Here is a 27747-nt window from a genome sequence, read left to right as displayed (position 1 = left end):
TGCAAAGCTCTGATTCCTTTCAGGGATTTGGCTATACTTTTTGGACCTTTTGGATATTAGCTCTTCATCTTTTATATAAGCTGTGGATTTCAAATATTTTGGCCACGAGCATCACTGAAGAGACATGTATTGTCGAAATGCGCATCTGGTGCAAGAAAATTGGTACCGGTAATTTTATTAAATGTATGAAAGCACATACTATCTCATTTGATGACGTTCAAATACATGTAGATTAGATAACTCGCTATTTAGAAGTCTTAAATCCGCCGTTCCACACATCAATATTCTCCTTTCGCGGAGCATACTGCATTGCGAAAACATCCACATCTGTGGTCTCTTCCAAATTAAATTCAAGTTCGCTAACAGTATTTTCTCTTCCTATCCAATTTTCTGATGACGTGGTCTTTTGATCAGGTTCATCTCCATAAGAAGCAATTTTTGCTCTGTAAAAACGATTCAGAAGTTCATCAATTCAGTGAAAATGATTACATGTTTATGTGTTTTAGTGTTGAGCTAGAAACATAAGCAACGCAACTCATAAAAAATTGAAAATACACTATTTGTATGAGAGATACGTCAGTTCCTAAAGTATAAATAATGTCGTTTGTGTGGGTTTTTTTTATTTCACTACTACTCACGTGAGATGCAAAAAACATATAATTAAAACCCATGGTACAATACAGAACAGTCCCAACAACATTTTAATATGAGGACGAAGTCCCCAATTACGGTAGAAAATTCACTAAAAAAAACTAAAAAAATCGGGAAAATTTCCCGAATTTTTCATTCTACTAATGAACTCAAAATCTGTTAAAAAAAATCCAGATTTACTTCCTGTTCCGGTTTTCTCCGCATTTGCGCAGATATCTGTCTTGTTTGCATCAGACTTTGAAATAAAAATTATATTTATCAGTCTAGTTTTATAAAAAATTGGATCTCAATACAAATTCAATTTTAATAATTGTTTGATATGATAAAAATGTTACCTGATGAAAGCGTTTCTTTTGTTTACATCGATTATGACGTCATAACTTAAAGAACGTCACCGCTAATTCCCTAACAACAGAACCGAAATCGGGAACGTTACGTACGGTATTTCGGTTTCTTTTATCAACATGATTGAATTAAAAGAAAATACATAGACTTCGTCCCCATTCACAGGTTACGCCTGCCTCATATTAACTATTTAACATAACCGCTTTCAGTGGGTCTTGAAACAGATAAGGTACAGGAATTCCCTTCTTATCATAAGGCACCATTGCAGCGATGTTTATAAATAATCCCGATTCTTCACAATTAAGTATTTCCTTACGGAATGTATAATGTTTTCCGTTTAAAATGTTGTAATGTGTTTGTGAGTCATGTGATCGTTAAGTCTCTCCTCGGCTTTGCGTCTTGCATTTTTTCGAAAATAACTAATAAGTTCTAATACTTTTACTGATCGGAATTTTTAGTCTATACACAGCAATAAACCTGTAATGTAATGTTTAGAATTGTCAACTTTAGCAAATATATTGAATAAGTGGGAAATTACTTAATATGAACATGATGAATAATTGATATTTCTAATTATTCATTTGATCACTTACTTTGACGCTTTGGTCATCAACTTGAAACAAACTACACCTATTATCGCAATGATAACGACTCCTGATACTGCAACTGGTACCAAAATCATAATGACATCTATAAAATATGATAGCAACTACATAGCATTCATGAACTACATATAGTGCAAACAATATCATTATAGAGGGAAATAACTTGCACTTCAAAAGATCTTTCAAGTTGCACATAATAAATATACAAATTTGACGAGAACTAGTAGTGAATAGAAAATTTAGAAAAAGTATTTCAATATAAGTTTTGTTTGCAATTAATGAATATAAAGATCTAATGAATTTGTTTAAATCGAATTTAATAATATATCAATAACTTAAAGGCTATTAATCAGTTTTGAGGTTTTTATATGCAGTACTTATATTAGTGGTATACATCAAACATCTCAACTCGAGTAGGCTTTATTTATATAAATAAAAAAGAAGCCAAATGTACTTGTAAAAAGACATTTGAAAATTAATCCTAAAAAATTCTTGTCGTGAATTGTTTTTTTTATTACAGCATTTTATGCGATAACGTCATACGCACTGCTGAATTACAGTTAATGGTAACGGTTTACTGTTTTATTAGTTGATACAGAGTTAAAAATTATCAGTAGAATATAAAAAAAGTATTATTGGATTTACTTGTTTTGGTATTTGTCTCATCTGCTGATTCGTCCACAATCTGAAAATAGATTTTCGAAATTATATGCTTTCAAATTTACTGTTAAACATTAACAACTAGAAGCAAATATATTTTTCAGACGTACAAAAGGGATCATAACTAAACAAATAGTTCTATATTGGAACCAAGAAAATTAATAGCCAATCACAGTGGGTAGTTAAAATTATCCAAAAAAGTTAAAACCCTACTTTTAGTAGAGGATTTGAGACAGAGAAATGATCGATATTGTTGTTCAGTTTAACATGTATTATAAAAGTATGAGTATTAGCGGAAAAAAGAAATTATAAAGGGTTTTGTGACAATTCTTATTGTATATGTTTCTGAGAGATGTATTTTGACTAGTTTTTAATAATAAAATCGAGCGAATTAACTCAAAATTGTTACACGTAGCACAGATGCCGATACCGTCTTAATATGATCAAATCCTAAATAAGATGAATGAAATTCTATGTTGACGATTATATCAAATAGCAGATTAAAACGACACGACGGTACATGTATGTTAACGTTGGTAATAATGTTTTTAACATACGGTGTCTACATGTTCTGCATATTCAATATTAAACTTTGTACTTGTAATTCAAATTTTCAATTATTATCGTTTTGTTATTCGTTGGTCTAAATCATAGTTGATCTTGTAAAAATATGGCGTTTGTGCACGTGTAAATAATGGCAACAGCAGTATACCGCTGTAAGATTTTCGTTATAGTTTAAATGAAATTGATTATAAAAGAGAAAATATTAGAAGTTTCACTTTTTTGGTTCTTTTGTGATTTTTTCAATAATTTCTATGATATACCAAATTTGAATACAAAAGGAAAACACATGACTATAGAGCAATAACTTTTACCGGTAAAACAAACAAAAAAAACATACCAACGATATGCACGTTTTTGTCGTTGTATTACATGAATACTTGAAATCATCGTAAATTAAGATACTGGTTTCCTCCCCAAAATTCTGACCATCATAGGAAAAGCTGATGTCGTAACCTTCTGACAAAACTGCGTTGTTTACTGATATCTTCTTCCTTGACGCCGGCAGATTTAAAGTTAACATGAATGGGTTTCTGTATTCAGCTAAAACAAGTTCATCACTTGGTGTGTACAGCAGATCATTTTCTAAAATCTGAAAATTTTAAATTCATTTAAAATGGAAGAAAAATATCAACAGAATCCACCATAAGTTAGTTAAAAAATGTGTTAAGTTCAATATTTCTTAGTGTCCTTAAGGAATCTACCTCATGGACATAAACCCCATAAGTATGGATTAAATTTTTGAATCGTTAAGTTTTTTATGATGCTATTCATGACTATGTTCATTTAAGACTGCTTCGTCAAACGCATATTTGCTATCTAAGATTTAGAAGATTCTTAGTTTTCAATCACATTCAAGTCGAATATCGATAGTTGAAGACGAAAACTGCTTGTAAGATAGTAAAATTTGTACATATGATAATTTAATTGGTTCAAAATTTAGCGCATGGCATATTACCTCCAAGACCATATGTTTACCACTTTACCTGAAAATGTCGTCGCTTACACCATACAGAACTTGATACAAATTCTCCAAATACATTAATTGCTTCACATAAACGAGCTGTGAGTTTACATTCACCATTAAAAGGAAGGCTGATACCAGTCGGTGGCGACGAAGTGTTATAAGAGCAATCCTCACCCACGTGTCCGCTTTCACAACTACACACACCTACAATGCAGCACAACACACCATTGATTACAACATGTACAACTGTTTATATAAAATGTAGGTTATAAAGGAAAAGAGATATGATAAATTGTTTTAAATGCCGTGAGGTTATTAAACCAAAATTGTAAACTGAAAACATTTTATATATGCATTATATATTATAAGATCGGATCGTAATGTTGAACTTTAACAATAAGATCCTCTTACAATGTCTTATGTATACTTTTTCAGAGCTAATCTTATTTTCTGCCATCTTTTTATTTTACAGACAACTGCTACATAAAAATTAAAATCACAAAAATACCGAACTCCGAGGAAACTGAAATTAAAATCTTTAGTAAAATTGAGAATGGAAATGAGGAATGTATCAAAGAGACAACAACCCGACCATAGAAAAACAACAGCAGAAGGTCGTCAACAGGTCTTCAAGGTAACGAGAAATTCCCGCACCCGGTGGCGTCCTTCAGCTGGCCCCTAAACAAATATATACTAGTTCAGTGATATTGAACGCCATAATAATTTCCAAATTGTACACAAGAAACTAAAAGTAAAATAATACAAGACTAACAAAAACCAGAGGCTCCTGACTTGGGACAGGCGCAAAAATGCAGCGGGGTTAAACATGCTTGTGAGATCTCAACCGTCCCCCTATATACCTCTAGCCCATGTAGAAAAGTAAACGCATAACAATACGTACATTTAAAATTCGATTCAAGAGAAGTCCGAGTCTGATGTCAGAAGATATAACCAAAGAAAATAAACAAAATGACAATTATACATAAATAACAACAGACTACTAGCAGTTAACTGACATGCCAGCTCCAGACTTCAATTAAGCTGATTGAAAGATTATGATTTTATCATATGAATATCAGGCACAATCCTTCCCGATAGGGGTTTAGTATCATACCATCATAGCATATATGAGAAGAACATAACCCGTGTCATGCATTCTTACAACAACAAATGCATGTGTTACCTGATTTACATATTCCGTTATCACTGCAGTTGTTCAGACATAATCCACTTGCAAAATATTCTAACAATGTTTGTGATCCATCAGCAGATTTTTTAGTATACAGTAATTCAGTTTTTACTAGCTCTGTCAAAATGCTCGTTACCATGGCATTAACTGTGTCTGTTACAAACATTGTATCGCCTGCGACCTAAAGGTATTACAACAAAAATTGGCCTTTAATAGTACAAGATTTACTAAATTAACATATTAATAAGAATGAAATGTGTATTTAAAATACAAAGCAGAAAAAGCTGGAAACAATCGCACATAATTTTAGACTCAAGTCAACCACAAGAGAGATTCCTATTTTCATAAAGATATTTATCCCCCAGAGTCAAAATTCATCAGATTCTAACAACAGGACCCAAATGTTGCTAAACACCTATCCGACCTCCATGATAAATATGTTGTTGTCCCCGCAGACAAAGCCCCAAATAACATCGTTTTTGTCTGTAAAAGTCATTACATTAATTGCTTGATAAACGAATTAGGTATAGACAATTCACTTGGAAACTCAACCTATACCCTCACGACACTTACAAAAGAGGAAATCCTGGATAATCATAGGTCTGTTCTTTGTTCCTTTGGTAATTCAACCAAAGAGGAAGAACTGGATCTTCCATCACTGTATTGGATACCTAAACTACATAAGTGTCCTTACAAACAACGGTATATTGCTGGGTCTTCTAAGTGCTCCACGAAACCCCTTTCTAAATAATTAACATCTATTTTATCAGCAATCAAAGACAGGCTTCAAAGTTATTGTGAAACTGCCTATTCTAGAGGCGGCGTGAATCCGATGTGGATACTTAAAAATTCCAAAGATCTTTTAGAGTACATACAATCTAACTATCTTTCATCTTGTAACAGTATTAACACATTTGACTCTTTTACTCTTTACACAAGTATTCCACATTCCAAACTAAAAGACAAATTAAAAGAGTTGGTATTACTTTGCTTCATAACAAAGAATGGCCAACGTAGATACAAGTATCTTGTCTTAGGGAGGGATAAATCCTACTTTGTAAAGAATCACTCTGATTCAAACAAAAAAATCCCTGAAACCGATATTATCAAGATGCTTGATTTCTTGATTGACAACATATTTGTTACGTTCGGAGGACATGTTTTTCAACAGATTGTCGGCATCCCAATGGGAACAAACTGTGCCCCTCTACTTGCTGACTTGTTTCTTTATTATTATGAGGCTGACATCATGCAGGAACTTCTTAGGAAGAAAGATAAGAAGTTAGCAATATCCTTTAACTCTACTTTCCGCTATATAGATGACGTTCTTTCACTAAACAATTCAAAATTTGGTGACTATGTGGATCGCATCTATCCCATCGAATTGGAGATAAAGGATACTACAGATACAGTTAAGTCGGCTTCATATCTTGACTTACATCTAGAAACTGACAATGAGGGTCGGTTGAAGAAAAAAACTGTACGACAAAAGAGATGACTTCAGTTTTCCAATTGTTAACTTTCCATTTCTAAGTAGCACCATTCCAGCAACACCTGCATACGGGGTATATATCTCCCAATTGATACAATATTCCCGTGCTTGCATTTCCTATCATGATGTTCTTGATAGAGGGTTACAGCTCACAAGGAAGCTATTAAACTAAGAGTTCCAAAAGGTGAAGTTGAAATCATCCCTTCGTAAATTTTACGGACGCCATCACGAGTTGGTTGACCGTTATGGAATAACCGTTTCACAAATGATATCGGATATGTTCCTTACGTCGTAACTACAATCCCCTTCCCTTACATGAATTTGACCTACCAAATCAGACTATTTACCGGATTTGTAATCACATAAGCAACACGACGAGCCGCATGTGGAGCAGGATCTGCTTACCCTTCCGGACCACCTGAGATCACCCCTAGTTTTTGGTGGGGTTGGTGTTGTTTATTCTTTCGTTTTCTATGTTGTGTCATGTGTACTATTGTTTTTCTGTTTGTCTTTTTCCTTTTTAGCCATGGCGTTGTCAGTTTGTTTTAGATTTATGAGTTTGACTGTCCCTTTGGTATCTTTCGTCCCTCTCTTCTTTCAGCACACAAAACAGCCTTATACAATGGGAAAAAAACTAATAGCACTAATTAATGATTTTATTATGACGCAAATTATATTGTTTTTTTCGGAATGTTTTATAATTGTGATCACATGAAAAAGGCGACCATTACTGATGACCTCACATATAAAGAACACTACACTTTGCAAATCTTTGAATAGGGGGTATGAAAATCAATAGTGAAACATTTTCTACCACTATAAGTTGTGTATAACGACATTTTCGACTAACATTAATTATATTTTAGTTCTGTAAAAAGCCCGTCAATCCTCGTGCTTTAAATATTAAAATCGATTTGTCTTGCCTAAAGAATATCGTAGCACATTCCTTGCAGTGGTGAAATCTACATCTATTTAAAAATTTTAGATCGATTTTGGTTTTTAGGGCGAAATATTTGTGATAAGAAGGGGGATTTGGTTGTTTCTTTATATCCCTGTTCTTAAATAATGAAACAAGTTATACTTCTATATCCTTTACACACGCTTCTATGAACTTTTCGACAGGTACATCAACATAATCCTTGTACATATCATTCTGTAACGCGTCGTTAATGCTGTTAAAACATATGGTATATGCTCCATCATACGTCCAACCATTTCGAAAAGTTGCTGGTGGCTGTAAAATAATTTATTGATCAATGTTGTTTCAAATCTGTGATATGCGTTTTCTTGACAAAAATATGAACATTTTCAACATTTCTTAAATAGCCACATTCATGCAGAGTTAAAACTTTCTTTACTTTTTTTGTCAACATTTATCATAGATTTAGTATTTCTTTTACATTGTTTAATCAGAGAAATACAAAAAGGCTCACTTGATCTTTGAATTGAAATTACCTCAATATGCGTCTCATTTACGTAATCACTGTATGTCAATGGCTTGAAGTCTAATTCGTCATCATTTTTATTTAAACTGCGTTTACTTAGTTTATGAGGGAAATTGACGGATCGTCTTCTTCGTTGAGGCTGGGGCAGAGGCTGAAAGCAAGAATCGTATCGAACAAATGAATCGAATGCATTTGATGGCTCTGAACATTGCTCAGTGCTTTCTGTTAAATTACATTTAACACTGTTAACGTCATCTAGTTGGTCGGTACTCCAATATGGATGGTCACATGAACAATATGTTGCTAAATCAGGGTTGTCAACAATTACAATCGGATTATTCGCATCGTTGTCTGTTTTGAGAAATTCCGGCTCTTCATTAAACAGTTGTTCATTAACCATTTCTGATGATATCCTGTTAAAAAAGTTGAATTATTACTAGCATAAACTGTAGTTTTGCAGTTAATGTATGATACCAATGAAGTTTTACTGAATATGTAAAAACGTAATCTTAACGTCATGGTTTATTAATCTAAATCAAACAACTTTTTTTGTATCAGGTCTTAATTTAACCTAATCAATGATTTTAACGTGTTTTTTAGCATTTTTAGTTTGTTATAGTATTCTCGTAATATAAATTCTTTTTAAGCATTACCTTCTACCAATTTGATCAGGTCATAGCACTAGATCGTGTTTTCCTGGACTGATGTACTATTTTCTGTCTGCAATTTCATTCGTATTACAACAGATGGTAAGTATCATATACATTTTTATTGTTAATTCGCATATTTTAACTAATGTGATTAGTTCAGGGATAGTCACATGTTAAACCATATTTTCAAAGGTAGATAAAAAAAAAAAGGCATATTCGCTCGGCATCATGTAATAAATTTCACGATATTGTAAAAAGGTTTTCAAAAATGTATTTTTATGATCGATTATTTGAAGAAAAAATCTTCAAATACATACGATGTACAAAAACAAAACATAAAACTTTCAATGAAATACATTTTGTAACATCTAATATGTTTTAATTTCAGGAGACACTATAATATACAACAAAATCCAATGATCGAATGTATAACTCTGACAATTTATGATACAAATATGACCGGAAATAAATAATATCACAATTATAGCCTTTCAATACATGATGTATCGACAAAAAGAAGTATATCGATCTCGGACTTCGTCTTAAGTCAATATACTTCTTTCATGTCATTACATTGACCTCATACAAAGGCTGTAATTGTATACTATTGGTTTGTATACTCGAAATACCGGTAATGAAAAGGCTGAAATATTGTGAAGACATTTATGTATAATTACAGATTTGATTCTACAATGTATATATTTTTTTTTATTTCATTTCATTCATTTAATTACAGTTCGTTCAAATTATTCACACGAACTATAATAACTAACTCGATTGAAGGTCTTTTTTCTAGAATTTTCATTTTTACTTAGTTTTTTTAATTGCAGTTGTTTTATTGCCTTTTTGAAAAGCTTAAACAGTGGATTAATGTTTAAAAACACAATACCTCCAAGAATCTGCAAAGATCTGACCATCATTGATCGGTCCATATTCACGGTGAGTGAAGTCATCTGATGGATCTTCTGATGTACTAGGAACTCCACACAGACCTTTTGCAGTATTGATATCTTTCACAGCCGGCTTTATAGAAATTACGCTTATAAATCGCCTTGCTATTGAAAATTGTATTTCTGTTGCAATTGGCAAAATAATCTAAATTGAAAAATTATAGAAACGTTTTCACAGCAGTGTAGACAATGGTGGACGAAATATTGTCAGGTTATTAATTGACTTGGTCAGATTAGGTGAACTTTCCTCAGTAACGGTGAAATATTACATTGTTCTTGTTATAAACTTTAAAATTCAAATTTAAATATAAACAACATTTTTGAAATTATAATTCGCATAATGCTTTCTAATGTTTGTATACATTCTATAACATTTGGAATAGTAAAAATAAAATATTCTTAAAATTTAAAAAAAAAACGTGTTTTTGAGAAATGCCTTGATAGTAAATCATCTTATGTATTTGCTTTTAATCAGATACCCTCATCATGTTGATATGATCAAAACTGAAATTAGCAAATGTTGATACAAAAGTGAAATTTCGTATGTCTTCTTATAGCAGTTAAGACATACGTATGATGTGTTATCTTATTAAATAGTTTCTTTTTTATAGAAATATATTTGGAAATGATTTCAAAGAGGGAAGTATAAGTTAGGTTTGTGTTACTTTTAAATGTGCTATGTCTATGTTTACTTCAACCAAAACGCCTTTTAATATATGAAACGTTAACAGAACCGATAGCTTGAAAACCTTGGCTTCAATAAGAATTCTTACTAGTTGTTTCAGTTGAAGTATACAAACCTTGTAATTATTATTAGTGTGTTCGATAACCATATCTGGCTTGTCGCAATATGTCAGCGATACAACAGGTTGCTGAAGCAAATATTTTCCTGTTCTTGAAATCTTTTCACATGTACGTAGAACAAATAATGACTCTTTGCTCCGTATTGCTATTCCACATATACATGAAGTACCGGGAAATCTGGAACCACAACTTGTAAATAATGCATGTACCTGAAATATATAGAGATATATAGACATCAGCTTAATTCCAATTGAAAGAAAATCAAGATTATAAAGACTCTAAAGAATCAGCTGTGTAGTTGATCTGAATATGTGTGATTCCTCAGCAAGGATGATGACCCAAAAGTGTTAAAGAGGGACGAAAGATACCAAATAGACAGGCAAAATCATGAATCTAAAACAAACTGACAACGCCATGGCTAAAAATGAAAAAGACAAACAAACAACAGCACACAGGACACAACATAGAAAACTAAAGAATAAACAACACGAACCCACCAAAAAACTAGGGGTGATCTCAGGTGGTCCGGAAGGGTAAGCAGATCCTGCTCCACATGTGGCACCCGTCGTGTTGCCTACATTATGTATGTGATAACAAATCTGGGAAATAGTCTAATTCGGTAGGTCACATTCATGAAAGAGAAGTGGATTGTAGGAACATATCCGATATCATTTGTGAAACGGTTATTCCATAACGGTCAACCAACTCGTGATGGCGTCCGTAAAATTTACGAAGGGATGATTTCAACTTCATATGATTAATAATTAAAAAGCCCTTGTATTTCGGATAATTTTTTTTGTTGACCGTGTTTCCGAATCTTTTTAAACATGTGTTCTATATACAACATATCGACATTTGGGACAAAAACTACTATAAGAAACTAACTGACAATAAGGGCTAATTTCACCAATTTGTAGACAATGTTTTAGCTGATAATTTTTGCTGTGTACAATTTTTCCTTATAGTCTTAAATTCAAAAATGGTGACAATCATTACTGAAGGACGCTAACTGCTTTGAATTGTAGACTGACAATTTCGAGCGGCTTCATTTGTTGAAGATCTTTGAGATGATATGCAAAATTGCTTCAAGTTTGTTAAAATCAGCATTTATGGGTAATAACTGCCACTAGTACTAGTACGGAATTTAAGGTGCGATCTTAAGGATTTGACTATTATACTCGTATGTAGCTCTTGTCTTGATGATTATGTGTCCTGTCTAATAATAAGCGAAATTTACAAAAGGAAAATTCAAAATTATAACTCCAAAATAAACTCAAACGCTAGGACAAAAAAAAGATAATGACCAAAAACAAACAAAAATTGTCTTTCTGTTATTGTTTTCAAGATAATACACAATAAATACAAACTATATCTAAAAACTGTCATTTCATTTTCTTTAATTTGTTGGTTGTAATGTTCATTATGATTGGCAACAATGTAAAACTAATGATAGAAATCGCAGTTTGAGGAAAATAACTGTTGGCCATGTAGACTTAAAAGTAAATCTTGTCTTGTTCATATGTTTTGCCTTAACAGTTTCTATCTATGCATTGTGTTTTTCAAGATCAAATTCAAAAGTGTACATAGTGTAAAAATGGTAAAAAAAAAGTATTAAAAGGGCAATAACTCCAGATATTTTATTACAATAATGACGATTTCGGAAATCTATCCTATATGTAGCTTTTTGTAATATGTGCAATGATGATTCTAAAGTAATGAAACATTGATACTTTTGGTGATTGTTTCAGAGTTTGTAGCAGTTTTTTGTAGGTATACATGTTGTACATAGTTTCAAGTATATATTAACATGTAAGCAGGTATATGTTTTTTTTACTTATAAAGTAGTTTTGTCGTTAACGTCAAATATGGTGCAACTTTGTCTTACGCCGATTGGCCAATATTCTAAGAATGTACCCCAAAAGTTTACACTCATGATTTCTGAACGGGAATAATCAATACAATTGTACCTAGATTGGTTCAATAACACTAGTTAGTTAGAAAAAGCATTTTGGGCGTATAACTCCTTTATTTTATGTCTTCGTTTGACAATATGTATTTTCTATCATGCTTAGAATATTTTCTACCTATCATTTTTTTATGAATAACTGGCGAAAAGTACTTGTTATCAGTCTTTGTTGTGTTAACCTTTTTGCCAGAATATTTAATCCCGGGCTTTCTCTCTGGGGTAAGACGATGCTAATTCATATATATTCCTTGTATATTTTTGGGGAATTATAGGTCATCAATGATCTTTATCTTTGTGTTGCTTTCTTTACTATTTTGACACAATTGCACTGGTGGGTCGTATGTAGACGAAACACGCGTATGGCGTATCAAATGATAAGCCTGGTACCTTTAATAAATATAAGAATGTCGTAATGTTCTATTGTATTGTGAATTTGTGTATTTTTCTATCCTGAATTTTTCCACTATATTTGAATTGAAGTCCTGTCATGTATTGTTGTCATTTTAGTGTTATATCTAACATTGCCATGAAAGCGGGTGGTTTGGCTAACCATAAAACTAGGTTCTATCCACCATGATTTTTTACAATGTCCTGTACAAAGTCAGCAGAAAATGCAATTGTTATCATTTGTTTTTTTCGAATCTGTGTGTGTTGCATTGTTGTTCTCGGTCTATTTCTGAAATTTATTCTAACATACTTTTGATTTTTTAACCCTGTATGCCAACATTTTCCATGTGAAATTATTAAAATTGTTTTGTATTAACATTGTACGACAACATTTCTTCCTATGTGACGAATAAATTTTCTGACGTTAGACACGCGAAGCAATGAAGGTGTTTTTAATTTGATTGATGCTTGTGTGCTCTTTTATAAAATTGTTTCTTCTAAAACTGTAACACGGTGATGACTGCTGTACCCATAGTTTGGCTATTTTATTTATTGTGTCTGTTTAGTTCAAGCATCGTTGTAAATATAACGGATTTTGAGGAGACTGTCGTACAAAGTGAGAGGTTAAGCGCTATAAAACCTGTTTCAATCCACCATTTTCTACATTTTGAAAATTCCAATACTAAGTTAGGAATGTTGTTTCGTTGCTTTCCTCTTATATTTGATGTGTTTCCCTCAGTTAAAGTTTGTTACCCGGATTTTTTTTTCTCTCAATCTATTTATGATCAGAGGTCTACTGCTGCTTTTTATTAGTAATCATATTAGTTAAGACGTAGGAAGCAACACAAATAGCTGTTAGACTCTAAGATCTCGAATATGTTTGAATTGTATAATTAAGAACTCCAGTTTATTCCTTACAAAATGACGTACAAGAACTTCATTTCAACAACTCCGCCCTTTATGTAAATTATATAGTTGTTCTGGGAAATGAATACCACATTTTATATGTGTGTCAGAAAAATTACATATGTTGCAGAAATTATTCCTTTATTATTCAGTTTTGATTAAAATAGACAGACGTTCTAATTTTGAAATTAATAAGAAACTAAGGTTTCAACTCCCTCAGGCAAAGTTGGCTTTAGATGAATTTGGCTATTTATTTTAGGTGTTTTTGACATATATATGTAGCTCTTCAACGGATTCGGTACTTATAGATCTTCAAATTTCAAATGTTTGGCTTTAAGCGTTTTTGATGAAGGTAAATTCAGAAAAGCGCTTCGGACGCAAAAATTAATTCAAGTGTTGTTTTCAATTTTTTTTCCTAATGATTCTGGTTGAAAAGAATATTACTTTAATTGTAGGAGAGGAGACATTTCAAATTTCAAACATCAGGGCCAATAATTGAGACATTTACATTTTTCTAAGTCAAGCATGCACGAACTGTTTTATTGATATTTAGCAGATTTTACCAAACATACAAAAAGACTTACCCAATAAGGACCAATATCATTTCTGTACATAACAAATTCTCCGACTCCCATATAATCATAGTATAGTCCATCAAATGTCCTGAAATGTGGATCGTTGTAAGACTGACATAATCTGTTTTTCAGAACAGAATCTTTATCTACTACTTTTACCTACAATAAATCGCAAAATTTCGTATAATTTGCTCATCGATTTGTTAATTTTTCACGTTATTTAATTACACAACGCTTTGGTAAAAGTATTGACTATATCGTGCTTTAAATAATTTTCAACGTTAAATCAACATATCGAATCCTTATATCTTTCTTCGTCAAATAGAATACATGTATTTATTTCTGGTTCTTTTCTTTTAAAAATCGAAATCGTTTGATGCAAATGAAAAAAGACGACATTGCATTTCACATCAGACAATGAGAGAAGAATTGTTTTCAAGAGTTTGACTTTTTTTTAAATTTGAATGCTTATTATGAAATATGCTCATTTGTGAAGGCCGTACGATGAACTATAGTTGTTAATTTCTGTGTTTTTTTGTCTCTTGTGGAGAGTTGTCTCCTTGGCAATCATACCAAATCTTTTTTCTCATAATTATCATTCGTTTGTATTGTATTCTCAGTTGTAATTGGTTTATGATAATTTGATCCTCTGAGAATAGTGAATATATGTTCTTCAAGTTGTGAACATTCTTTTCCAATTCATAAGAAATTCCAGCTGCATATCATTTCATGAAAAATCTTTCGTTTACAAAAAAATAACTTATATAGATATAGGAAGATGTGGTGTGAGTGCCAATGAGACAACTCTCCATCCAAATAACAATTTAAAAAGTAAACCATTATAGGTTAAAGTACGGCCTTCAACACGGAGCCTTGGCTCACACCGAAGAACAAGCTATAAAGGGCCCCAAAATTACTAGTGTAAAACCATTCAAATGGGAAAACCAACGGTCTAATCTATATAAACAAAACAAGAAACGAGAAACACGTATATATTACATAAACAAACGACAACTACTGTACGTCAGATTCCTGAATTAGGACAGGTGCAAACATTTGCAGCGGGATTAAACGTTTTTAACGTTTTAAAGTTTTTATGTTTTCTAAAGTGAAGTTATCATCCATTTAGATCTTTACAAATATTTGCTAATTCATCAGTTAAACGATAAAAGTTAAACATGTAGCTTACGATTGAAACTGCATTTTCATTTGTAATTTTAGTGTATGACATTTTGCTTTTCATAATATTTGTTTTTGAATATATATTGTGATGCATGTTCCCATTTGTCAAAACAGGACTTCAAACCTAAATGTCTTGAATATGTATATCAGTGTTTATCATTTCATCCATTTTGAAAAGATGATATACATTAGTTAGGATTTAGAAGAATCTGCTGTAAAATGTAACTAATTTTCAAAATTTTTAAAGTCATTTTGAATATACAAGCGACAAGAACAAATCTACACATTTTGTTTAATTTCAGTCAGAATACAATCAGATGCATCAACAGAAATAAGGTCCTTGCTGCGGACGCATCACCTATCAAGCAGTATAATGCCTTGCTAGAAAAAAAGCAATAAACATAAAACGACACATTAATGCACAATACACAAACATGTGCTATTATCAAACACACTTTGTTTTGATTTCAAGCGACGAACAAGCCGAAAAATAACATTGGTTAACAAATAACTGTCGATAATTTTTGTACAATTTATCAGATCAAAAGTAACATGGTTTGATGAATAACACATGGTTTACGTTCTTAATTACCGTTATTTGGTTTATTTGCACATCTCTCCAGATATTATTTTGTGTCGAAATATATTTAGATGACGTAAATAGTCTTAGGTATGCATATCTATTGTTTATATTATACATTCCATCATTATATCCATACACCTGTACGGTTCTCTTGTCCATCCAGTCAAGATTTCCTACTTTGATACCACAAAATTCAGTTTTGAATACAATATCTCTTTTAATCACGTTATTAATGCAGGTTGACGCGCTATAAGAAGGTTGCGATAAGTAAAAGTTGAGATCACACTGAGATCTAAAAACTGGATGTGATGAAATACATCCCACAGGAACTGTTGATGTAAAGGTAATATTGATAGATTCTCCTTCAGTTACTGTGAAATGAGTTCTATCAGACTAAAATTAAAACAAATGATTACATACAATGCTGCAAACATAAATGATAATAGTAATCAAAGGTACCAGAATTATTATTTTATACGCCAGACGGGCGTTTTCTCTACATAAGACTTATCAGTTACGCTCAGATCAAAATAGTCATAAAGGTAATCAAGTACAAAGTTGAAGAGCATTAAAATTCAAATAAGAATAATGCGAGATTAAAAAAGTATCAAAAGCTCAAACATATGAAACGAATGAAAAATTACTGTCATATTCCTTATTTAGAACAGACATGGCCTTGTGCTAAAATTGATGAATTTTACTTGGCCAAATAGCTAAGTACCTATCACATGAAGCAGACAATATAGGTAGATATAACAGAATTAGAGTAATGCAGTCAACATTTTGTAATGAACAATTAATCTACATAATCATCTTCTCAACAAGTTTTGTCTAGTAAATTTAGATTTCTCAGACATTTGAAATTATATTTATGCTTACATACAATCCTGCGCGAAAGATACTGGTATACAGGTATGGACCTGGTGTTGACCCTCTAGAATTTCTCATTCTGATAGCGCATTTTACCTTTAAATAGAAATATTTTAATTGCATTATACAAAATGTAACCAATATTTTTCAAGCCTTTTATGTCTTGTCAACAAGATTAATCTATCAATATAATGCCATACGTGCATTCTTAAACGGTATTTTTGGACGTTTGACATTACTTTGCGAGCATTTGAAAATGTATTCAATAAGTTTGAGATCTACATGAAATAAAGTATTCAATACTCAGAAATTTTAAACAAAGTCAACATTGACATTGATATGCTAAAGATGCGCAATTGGTGGTTTCAACAAATGAAAACGAAGCTAGAATAGGACAATATGATGGTTTTTTTTTCTCTAGCTGAATTAAGTTACACAGCCATCTTCTAATCTATTGAACTTTACACACATTTAATAACCTGCTCACAGTATCCAATTTTACATTTTGCGGTATTGTTTCTTTAAATGTCAATTTTTATATCGATATATCAGAAAGCTAACACTTATTCTTTATTTACATACATGACTTAACTAATAGTTATCAAAAGTACGAGGATTATAATTTAGTACGCCAGACGCGCGTTTCGTCTTCATAAGACTCATCAGTGACGCTCATATCAAAATATTTATAAAGCCAAACAAGTACAAAGTTGAAGAGCATTGAGGATCCAAATTTCCAAAAAGTTGTGCCAAATAAAGCTAACTGAAGGTAATCTATGCCTGGAATAAGAAAATCATTAGTTTTTCGAAAAAGAGGGACGAAAGATACAATAGGGACAGTCAAACGCATAGTTTGAAAATATACTGACAACGTCTTGGCTTGAAATAAAAAGACTAACAGACAATAAAAGTATAGAAGACACAACATAGAAAAAAAAAATCAGCAACACGAACCCCATTTAACACTTGGGCTGATCTCAGGTGCTCTGGAAGGGTAAGCAAATCCTGCATACATGTCGCACGTGTAGTGTTGCGTATGTTATTACAAATCCAGTAAATAGTCTAATTCGGTAAGTCACATTCGTGAAAAGGGAAAGTATTGTAGTTACGACATAAGGAACAAAACCGATATCATCTGTGAAACGGTTTTTACATAATGGTCAACCAATTCGGGATGGCGTCTGTAAAATTTTCCTAAGGGATGATTTCTTCTTCACCACTTGGAACTGTCTGTTATTATCTGTACAAATTTATAATGTACATAGTTACAATTTCTTGCATCTAAAATAGATAATCTAATTTCTATTTTATGAGCTTCTCAAAAACAAAAGCAAAACAAACCATACCTCCATATTCATCTTGTATTTATCATGCCAATCCGTTTCCTTGAGATTAGTGGCATCTTCAATATCTTTGAACAACAAGTTAGTGTTGTATTTGATTACATTTCCACATATCAACCAGTAAACGTCGTAGGCATAAGAACCGCTGGACTGGTCTTCAAATTGACACTTAAAAATGGGAATTAAGCTAGGCGTTGGATCTACGAATGGTATTGGAATAATTTCGCCTTCTGTTAAAAGAGCTTCAACCTCCACATGTACGGTGTCTGTTGGATAATTAGCTAAATACGTAAAAATATGTAGGATTAATAAAAAGGCCACTACAAGGCTAATTGGTGTCACTTGCTGTGGTCTTTGTACAGCGGTGTTGTTATTGAGAATTTAAAAGTTATTAAAGATACCAGAATTATAATTGAATTCTAAGAGCTCTTTTGGACTACGTTAGATCGAGCAGTAAAGCTCTATTCAAAATGATCAAGTTTATATTCAAAGGTATGTCAAAAAATAAAAACAAAAAGAATAAAAGGCAGGTTCTTACAAAACATAAGAATAAGAACAATCTGAATCGCATAGATTGAGTACTTAGTATTGAGAACAGTTGCATGTATCAGAAACATTATTGTAAAGAATAACTTAATTTATTAATGTTGTCTTTGTAATAGACACATTAAGCGCAACTGTAATTAACACAACTGGCTTTGATATTGCAAACAAATACATGTAAATTTAGAAAAAAAAGTAATACACGGGTTTTAAAAATCATAAAAACAACTGCCTTGGACGACATGATATTTTTAGAAGCAAACAAATCATATTTTATTACAGACCAAATGAAATTTACCACAGATTCAGGTAGTCGATTTAAACTTTTGTCATTTCTACATGTATTGTCAAATTGAATAAATATAATACTAGCTATTGTTTACTGTGTTTTCCCACTGAGACCTTTGTCTATTTGCTAAGATAAGCCTATCACTTGTTGCTTAATGTCTCTCAGTCATCAAATATCTTTTAAATGAAAAAAATACATGTTTAAACTCACAAAACTGCATGGTGTGTTGAATCTATTCAATATCATTAATCGTGTGAATGTAAACAATGATTAAACCATGTTTTGATAAAATTGATTTCCAACCAAATTTTTAACATTCAACAAATATTTCAAATTTTGGGGTTTGCTTTGGTATTTGATGTATTGATGATTCATTCATAAATGTATCATATAACTGAAGAAAAACGATAAAAAGCAAATTTCAATATAAACAATATTGCTAAAGCGTTATCAGAAATCAACTTTTTATGACCAGTGTTTACTTTGAACATATAGAACATATGTTATTGATTTTAAATAGAAACACAAAATCACATGCAGATATTTTAGTTGATCATGTATTTTCATCTATTTATTTGAAAAAAATTTAAGTGTCATTTGGTGCGCAAGAAATTTCAAAATGAAATTGTATGTAAGAAATGTCAACAAAAGAATTGTAGTGAGGTGCAACAGGTTGGTTTTATACAACTTTATCGAGTTATGTATAACTTACAACTACAGCCTGGATAATATTCCGTTTCTGAAGACATAGTACCTGGACAGTGCACCGGTCCACTTCCTACAGACAGATTATAAATCCGATTAAAACAATGATTTATCAAGAAAACGAAATAGGCTTATTATTGCTAAACGTCCAGCAGCAAATAATAAATGTATGTTCATGTCAATTATATATTATTAACTATTGAACGTACTGTGTGTGTGTCAAGCATCAGCTAACAAGGCAGCGGTTTGCAAGAAGACCTGTCATTAATCTGAGACAATAATACCGTATGCTTAAAATAGAAGCAGGAATTAACAGTGATGTCTCAGGTTTGACAATTCCATAGATCGAACAGAAGACTCTCCGAAACCACCAAGGGTGAATATATTCAGATAAATACTAAAAAATGCATAAGAACTTGTGCTGGAGCTAAATTTTCAGATATTTTTCTCAAACTTTTAATTTACTCTTATATCAAAATAAAACAAATTTTGTAAAACAAAACACATCCATTATGCTTCCATCAATCTGACATGTTCATGCCGCGTTGAATTTTGTTTTGCTTTGCTCTTTTTTTTAAACCGTCGTTAAATGATGGCGCTTTAAAAGAAGCTATTAATAAATCGATGTTCAGACTAACAGAAGTTAACAACAACGAATGCAAAATGTAACAAAGTTTAAAACATCTGATGCACAGTAATCAATAGAACCCCAGGAATTAAAACAATACCTTCGTGTTCTTCATCTGAACAATTTCTGACTTATTTTCAAGACGCCACACAACTGCAAAGACACTATAATAAAACTCGGCTCTATTTTCGGCTTCATTTCTCAGATTTTTATCAAATTGAATGTCCTTTACAAATAAACGACTAGTGAATCATTATTAATTAAATGTTACTTCTGACAAAGACTTTTCTATAACCAATAAATTATAAACACAAGTTTTTGGTTTTCTCCCGCCGTTAGAATCAAATACATTACCGAAACAATATGCTGAATTCGCGGGTGTTGGTAGCAGATAATATACATTGTAACCGTCGCAGTTCCTTATCATAATATTAACTGACTCTTCGCAAATATTTTGGCTCGTCTGCATGCACACTTGTACAGTCATATTTCCGTCCTTAAACGTTGGCAAAGTCCCTACAATATGGACACAAAAATTAATACGACCTTAATCAAATAGCGGTAATATATTCCGGAAATAAGATTCAAAGGATTTCAAACTACTATCAATTTTTCATGATCATACCAATTTTTGGCGTCTATTTATATTTTTGATATTGCTAAATTCTCATCTGGAACGAAAATAAAACTCACATATTGGCTGCATAAGCAGTATAAATGTAGCAGTACATGAAGTTTAAATTCGCAAAAGATGTATTTCCGATTTAACTTTGCATGTACAAGTTACAACTTTCAATTACGTAGAATTGCATAGTCAAGCTTCTTTAAAATGTTTTTGTTTTTCTCAAATTTCTAATAGCAAAGACAACATAAATCTGTGAGTTAAAACCTGTTGCACTTGGAATGGATTTGATTGTATGCTTTATTTGAATAACCAGCCTTAATTTGAAATCGCGTGTTTTTAAATTGTTTATTTTTTAATCGACTGAAAAATCAGAGGCTTAACAAAAAGTAAAATTTTAATCAACTTTCGATAGAAATTGGTACATTAAAATAGTTTTATTTTGTACCATTCAACCAAAAGGGGTTTGCTGTTCCACAAAACTTTGTTCCAGGCAGCTGTGTGGTAGGCATATCATCACCATTTTCACTGAAAATTCTATACCAGCCTTCTTTCAACATGTCGTCACTAATTGATTCTTCTGATGTCCAATCAGCTAAAAATCCAGTTGAACGTTTTTCGGCATTCTCTAATCTTGTGTGCGTAACACATGGGTCCTTTATAACTATAAAGAAATTGGATTGATTTATTCAATATGTTTGCTGTAAAGATATAATAGCAGAACATGTACAAATTAAAATTAAGTTTTAATGAGAGATATGTAAGAATTGCATTAATACAACTTTTTACCTATACAAATATACTTTGGTTTTTTCCTATTTCCCTTTTGTAAGTTTAATTTTTTTTGTGGGTCAAACAAACTTGATGGGTCAAGAACTTTCAAAGTAATTTTTAAAAGTATTAGTATGCTTTTTCTGTTATTGTCACACGTTATTTTGATGGTTATTGATTAGGTAAGTTGTACTTGGTTGCTGCTTTTTTTTTTATGTCTAATGTTTTGTCATGATAAAGTTCGTTAATGTTTTCAATTGAACTATTCATCATTTTGATTTCGAATTTATCTTGTCGACGCTTTCAATCTTACAATACGGTTAAGATTTTGCTTACTGTTTGTTAGCACATGTCACTAGCCTGTAGTCTAGTAGATATTTTCAAGCTATTGGCCGTCTTTGTTTTTTCGTATAATGATTTTAGCATAAATCGGGACGTTGCAATTATTTTTTTTGTGTGAATTGTGTCATTCAAGTCCCTGATTATAGTAATCAAAGGTACCATGATTATAATTTATAGTACGCCAGACGCGCGTTTCGTCTACATAAGACTTATCAGTGACGCTCAAATCAAAAATATTTATAAACCCAATTAAGTACAAAGTTGAAGAGCATTGAGGATCCAAAATTCCAAAAAAGTTGTGCCAAATACGTCTAAGGTAATCTATGCCTGGGATAAGAAAATCCCTAGTTTTTCAAAAAGTTCAAAGTTTTTTTATACAGGAAATTTATAAAAATGACCACATTATTTATATTTATGTCAACACCGAATTGTTGACTACTGGGCTGGTGATACCCTCGGGGACAATACGTCCACCAGCAGTGGCATCGACCCAGTGGTGTAAATAGGTATCAAAGGTACCAGGATTATAATTTAGTACCCTTATAAACTACCCTTATGATATGGAATTTGATTCATTGCTAATAACCGTATAGCTACATAGAGTTTGTTTTTTTACATCATCGTTCTCTCACCATTCTTGAAAAGGTGTCTCATTGGTAATAAACCCACAACACATATCTTATATATGTTTGCATTCTGTTAACATTTGTACATAATGTATTTTCTGAACAGCAACAACAGAATTGTACAATGATTTCGACATCACGTGAATATGAACGACGTATTTATAGAAACATTTTCCATCAAGTGATTTTTTTGAGAGGCCTTAAACGTTAACTTATTAAAATGTGTTCCTGTTTTTATAGCTTGTTTTTGGTTTGCTGTTTAGTTAACTTAGCTGTAAAAACTATCATATCACAACAAATAGTTATTACATAAATTAGTAATTTACAATAACATACATTTGTGATTTAGATTTTTAAGTTATTCATCACAACTTCTGACTTGAACATGTTCAAGCAAAACAAAGGAAGTTAATGATATAATAATTCACCTATCTTAGATTCATTTAATTTCTAGACACATCCTTTGAATAAAATATTTTAACACGTTCATTATTTTGTGTTCTCTTAATTGTTGATTTTTTACCTTAAAAAAGTATCGTTTTTTGTTCTAAATATGACGAATGTAGCAGTGACCGAGTAAATATACAGGAAAAAAATATCATTCATTAAAAAGAGTTAATTGGCGGATTATGGTTTACCAATTTTGATTTTGAACATCATAAGTAGATATTCCAAGATCGAAGATTCCATTGCTAGTATGCTTATTAATGTTAAATTTTATTGCACCGTTATATATTCGTTTGTTGTTTTTGATTTTGATTTAAAAATGCCGTGCTGTGAATATACCATTTTGTATACTTTTATTCATACATGTTGTACTAGGCAATTTGTTACAATAAAGCATATTCATCATTTAAAAAAAGAGTTATGCTGTTATATAATAAAGCTTTTATTGGCTATACATGAAGTAAATTTTATTTCATATAATCTCTGATATGCTATTGATGCGGATTTTTGTGTTTATGACACACTCGTTAAATCATCATATTTAGAACAAAGATAATAGAAAATTACAGGGAGTTCTTTATTTTTTCCCGTTTTTATATTTACCTCTACCATGATAGATTTTCAAGTCGTTTATCCTATTATGTACACGAGCTGCTCTAGCGAAATTACTTCCAGATCTATCAACTTTATTTACATATCTACCCCAGTTATCTGTATAGTACAGATTGTCATTGTGAACAGCAAGGCCATTTATTGAATACCAAGAGTAACTGTAGCCATATCCTTTAATTTCCTGCACGTCACTTCCGTTAAAAAATGCAGACCTTATCACGTTTCGTACTGACCAGAGAATTCTCCCGCCATCAAAATCTACAAAAGAAATGTTTTTAATTGAAATGTAAATCATGCAATAATAAACATCTAAATAAGAACGTATTGCAATTAATGGTGATCACATACGTGAAATAGTTAATGAACTGGCCGATCAACTGTTTTAAATACAATAAACCGTGGCAAAGCTGATGTCAATATAGTTTTGAGAGATAGATATCTATGCATAAACTGTCATAAAGCTCGTAACAAACTGTTTGTGTGTTATACTTATTTGCAATCAATCAAAACAACATATCTGATTTTCATTCTAACCGTCACACGTTAATCTTTTAGCCATATCAATGTACATGTTTCATAGTTGCAAATTTTTCATATTTTCAAATTTGCTTTAAGCTCATACTTTTATTCTTAATAGTAATTTATGATAATATAACTGTTTAAAAGTGCTTCTGTCCATATTTTGTTTTAACATAATCTGATGATATGCGTTAGTCCTGTTTAAATATATTTATAGATTATACCACTGCATCGAGTGTAATACGATATTTATCCACTCGAGACAGTTAAATTTCAAATTTGTAGTCCGAGCCGCCACGGAAAGGACTTTAAAATTGATAATTTAAATGTCGAGAGTGGAAAAATATCGTATTACCCGAGATTTGGAGGTGGAATCTGTTTCTCTAATGATTTTCTAACATTATGCAGACAACCTTATTCCTTTTTTTCGAATAATCTGCAAAAAGATGTGTTTTTTTTTATGTGACGTCGTCAGGCATGGTCGCCTTTTTTCATGCCGTCACAATAGGAAATTCAAAGGAAAGCAAGAAATTCGACGTCACAATCGGATTTTAACCAATGTAGTACTGAGATCAAACGAACCACACGTTGATTAAATTTTTTTATGCAATCGGTGCAGAAAGGGATAAATTGACGAAGAATTAGAGAAATATTTTTATCAGCACGTCTGTGTTGACACAGGACTTATCATCGATACGCCTATAATTATGACTAGAACTCTTTCTAAAAGTTTGAATTTTTTTAATACTAAGGATTGTTTTCTCCGTGAATTAAGTTCCTCAGCTGTGAGTTGTGGGACCTTTCTGAATTTTGCATCCTAAATTCTTTTAAACCTTGAGCTTAATGTAAGATAAGCTGAGAGTAAAACTGCATTTCAAAATCAAATGAAAATATTGTTATTTAAATCTACTATATAAGTGAAGCCAAGAACTACCAAACTAGATAAGAGGATATCATTGATGATAAATAAACATCGGACAGAGATTCAAGGACCGACCGTTGAAGAAAATATTGAATTGCAGGCAAATTGATTCAGCAATGTCGTGTGGGGAGTTAAGTATGAGAATAAGGGAAAATAGTCCGAGTATATAGCATATAACAGATTTGTTTAACCTGTTGTCTTATTCTATACAAATGTTTGATTTACGGTAGGAATATAGTTTATAATTTGAACTGACCTTATGCGAGTAAATGTTTACGTCAATTTGGAACAATCAATATCGGAAGAAAATTCTTCTGTTAGTTTTGTTCTGATTAAAAGGGTTGTAATAACAATCTAATTAAATTTTAAAGAAGTTACATACTTTTCGGAGTGATTTTGTTCGACCAGAAATAGCTAGTATATAAAAAAAGAAGATTTTGTATGATTGTCAATGAGACAACTGTCCACAAAAGACCAAAATGACACAAACATTCACAACTCAAGGTCACCGTACGGCCTTCAACATTGAACAAAGTCCATACCACATAGTCAGCTATAAAAGGCCCCGATAAGACAATGTAAAACAATTCAAACGAGAAAACTGACGGCCTTATTAAGGGTAAAACAATTAACGAAAAACAAATACGTATTACATAAACAAACGACAACCAATGAATTACAGGCTCCTGACTTGGGACAGGCACATACATAAATAATGTGGCGGGGTTTATTTAAACATATATTGATAATCTTATGCATCAGGTCGATTTCATTTTGACGCAGCTTTTATTTCAACTACGTACGTTTCACTCATCCAATTGATCGCGACATGCATGTTTTGCAAATGTAATAAGTCGTCCACACTCTAGAAGGATCACTTGTCATCTGTCAGTATAAGAAAATAGCTTACTAGTACTCTCCGGAAAGGCATATTACAAACTATAATGCGGGTTAAACTAATCCATTTCCAATTCGACAAGCGACGTGCTGTTATGTGGGCTGTTAAAAATGTATTTGTAATCTAAGATCGAAGGGGATAGTCGCTTCAAAATCAGGAGCGAAGAAAAAATGTGTATACTTAAACAAGTGTAAATAATACATGTGTAGTGTATTTATTGAAAATTCACCCAGTGATATTCGTGACTTTTTCGTCATAACAGAGTCGCTGATAACTGTCACTTGATCATCTCCATCTAAAGTACACCTTTCTATTGATCCTACTTCATCGTCCATAAAGTAAATCAAACTAAAATAACCAAAAAAAAAACAACCTCATTACAAATAAAAATGGTGTTGACAAGGCATTCTGTAGTTATTCAAATTTTTGTTATGCTTTGACCAGTTTACTTAGAAATACATTTTAAATCGACTATGGTCTATTTCTCTGTCATTTCTCTACATAAGGGGACTAACAAATCAGATGATTATACATATTTGATAACAAATAAATACAGTAAAGTGTATTATTGACGTTCATTATGAGCTACTAATTTAGTAGCTAGTAAGCTTGAAATATGTTAATTTCTACAGTTTTTAAATGACTTTAGAAGTTAGTTAGTTAAAACACCTCCGGTTATATTGCATAAAAAACAAGTTTTTGGTCAGCCATCAAAAATTTCTCCTTCATCATAATCCAAGAGTTTATTTACAACCACTTTTTAAAATTGATGCCAATGATTTGGTGGTTTCTCCCAAGTTTATTGCCAGCTCAGCAGTCAGCACGTCTGTGTTTACATATCATTGACATGGTCATAATCTATTTGTTCTACATTTGTCATTTCGGTGCCTTTTACAGCTGAACATGCTGTATCTGCTTTTCTCATTGTTGAACACCGTATGATGACCTATAGTTTCATTTTTGTCTCTTGTGAGATCAATAGAGTTGTCACATTGGAAATTATACCACTGCCTCATTTAAATACTAATGATTATGTTAATTTAAATTTTCAGAAATAGTAAGGATTTCTGCAACAGGAATAGATTTGCTGTATTTGACAAAACCTTTCGGAATTTTTCTAAATGTCGAGTTTTAATTGACTCGTTCATTCTGGCATTAAGGATAAGTCTTTTGTAGACAAAGTGTGCAATTGGCATAAAACATTTTAATTCTGTGATTGTCATCAACGTACCAAGCAATTTCACTTAAAACCAGCATGTTTCAAATAATTATTATATGAATAGTTAATAAAAATACTCACCTATTCTTTTGATCTATAGTTAGATGTCCAACTCCAAAACTACCGTTTATAATGACAGTTCCGTTTAAGCCATCAAGATTTGAGCGGATAACTGCATTATAGCTGCTGTCAGACCAGTAAATATGGTCGTTGTTGGAGTCTATGGCAAAACTTATTGGATGATAAAGTGACGATTTTGGTATTATTTCCTCGATCATCCTTTCATTATCGTAACATGGATAACATGTTCTGAAAATTAAACATTGAGTAAACGTCTTAATTTTATTCTGTCCCTTGATACTTGATTAAAATGTTGTTTGACATAGATGAGATGCAATGCATTGCAAAATGTGCGAATGAAAATTGTGCTACTAGCCCATTTTTCAATGCCTTGTGAGAAGGCAATTGTTAAA

The 27747-nt window shown here is 31.8% G+C and overlaps 1 protein-coding gene across 1 annotated transcript; it reads right to left on the bottom strand.

Annotated features, from left to right (window-relative positions):
* LOC134721412 (uncharacterized) lies at positions 1-27560 on the bottom strand. Its single transcript, XM_063584398.1, has 20 exons — positions 27356-27560; positions 26285-26403; positions 23708-23974; positions 21367-21582; positions 20651-20812; positions 19676-19741; positions 18135-18412; positions 16798-16884; positions 15928-16311; positions 14163-14312; positions 10316-10528; positions 9455-9660; positions 7926-8328; positions 7552-7704; positions 4973-5159; positions 3809-3993; positions 3163-3414; positions 2247-2286; positions 1590-1686; positions 1-443 (listed from the first exon to the last, which is right to left on the bottom strand). The coding sequence occupies exons 1-20, from the start codon at positions 27550-27552 to the stop codon at positions 245-247; spliced, it is 3861 nt and encodes a 1286-aa protein (XP_063440468.1). The 5' UTR covers positions 27553-27560; the 3' UTR covers positions 1-244.
* Positions 27561-27747: the final 187 nt, after the last annotated feature.

Source organism: Mytilus trossulus, chromosome 6 (genome assembly GCF_036588685.1).
Source record: "Mytilus trossulus isolate FHL-02 chromosome 6, PNRI_Mtr1.1.1.hap1, whole genome shotgun sequence".
NCBI classification, from domain to species: Eukaryota; Metazoa; Mollusca; class Bivalvia; order Mytilida; family Mytilidae; genus Mytilus; species Mytilus trossulus.
The sequence above is the reverse complement of the archived record's forward strand: the minus strand, read 5'-3'. Positions and strand labels throughout refer to the sequence as shown.

What these genes read in the sequence shown, in the direction of transcription:
- LOC134721412 (XM_063584398.1), bottom strand. Translation starts at nt 27,552, where the DNA reads ATGATCGAGGAAATAATACCAAAATCGTCACTTTATCATCCAATAAGT. An exon ending in AAAGTCACGAATATCACTGG is followed by an intron (nt 23,975 to 26,284) that starts GTGAATTTTCAA and finishes TTTCTTTTGTAG; the next exon opens with ATTTTGATGGCGGGAGAATT. An exon ending in TAACGGAATATGTAAATCAG is followed by an intron (nt 3,994 to 4,972) that starts GTAACACATGCA and finishes GCTGCATTGTAG; the next exon opens with GTGTGTGTAGTTGTGAAAGC.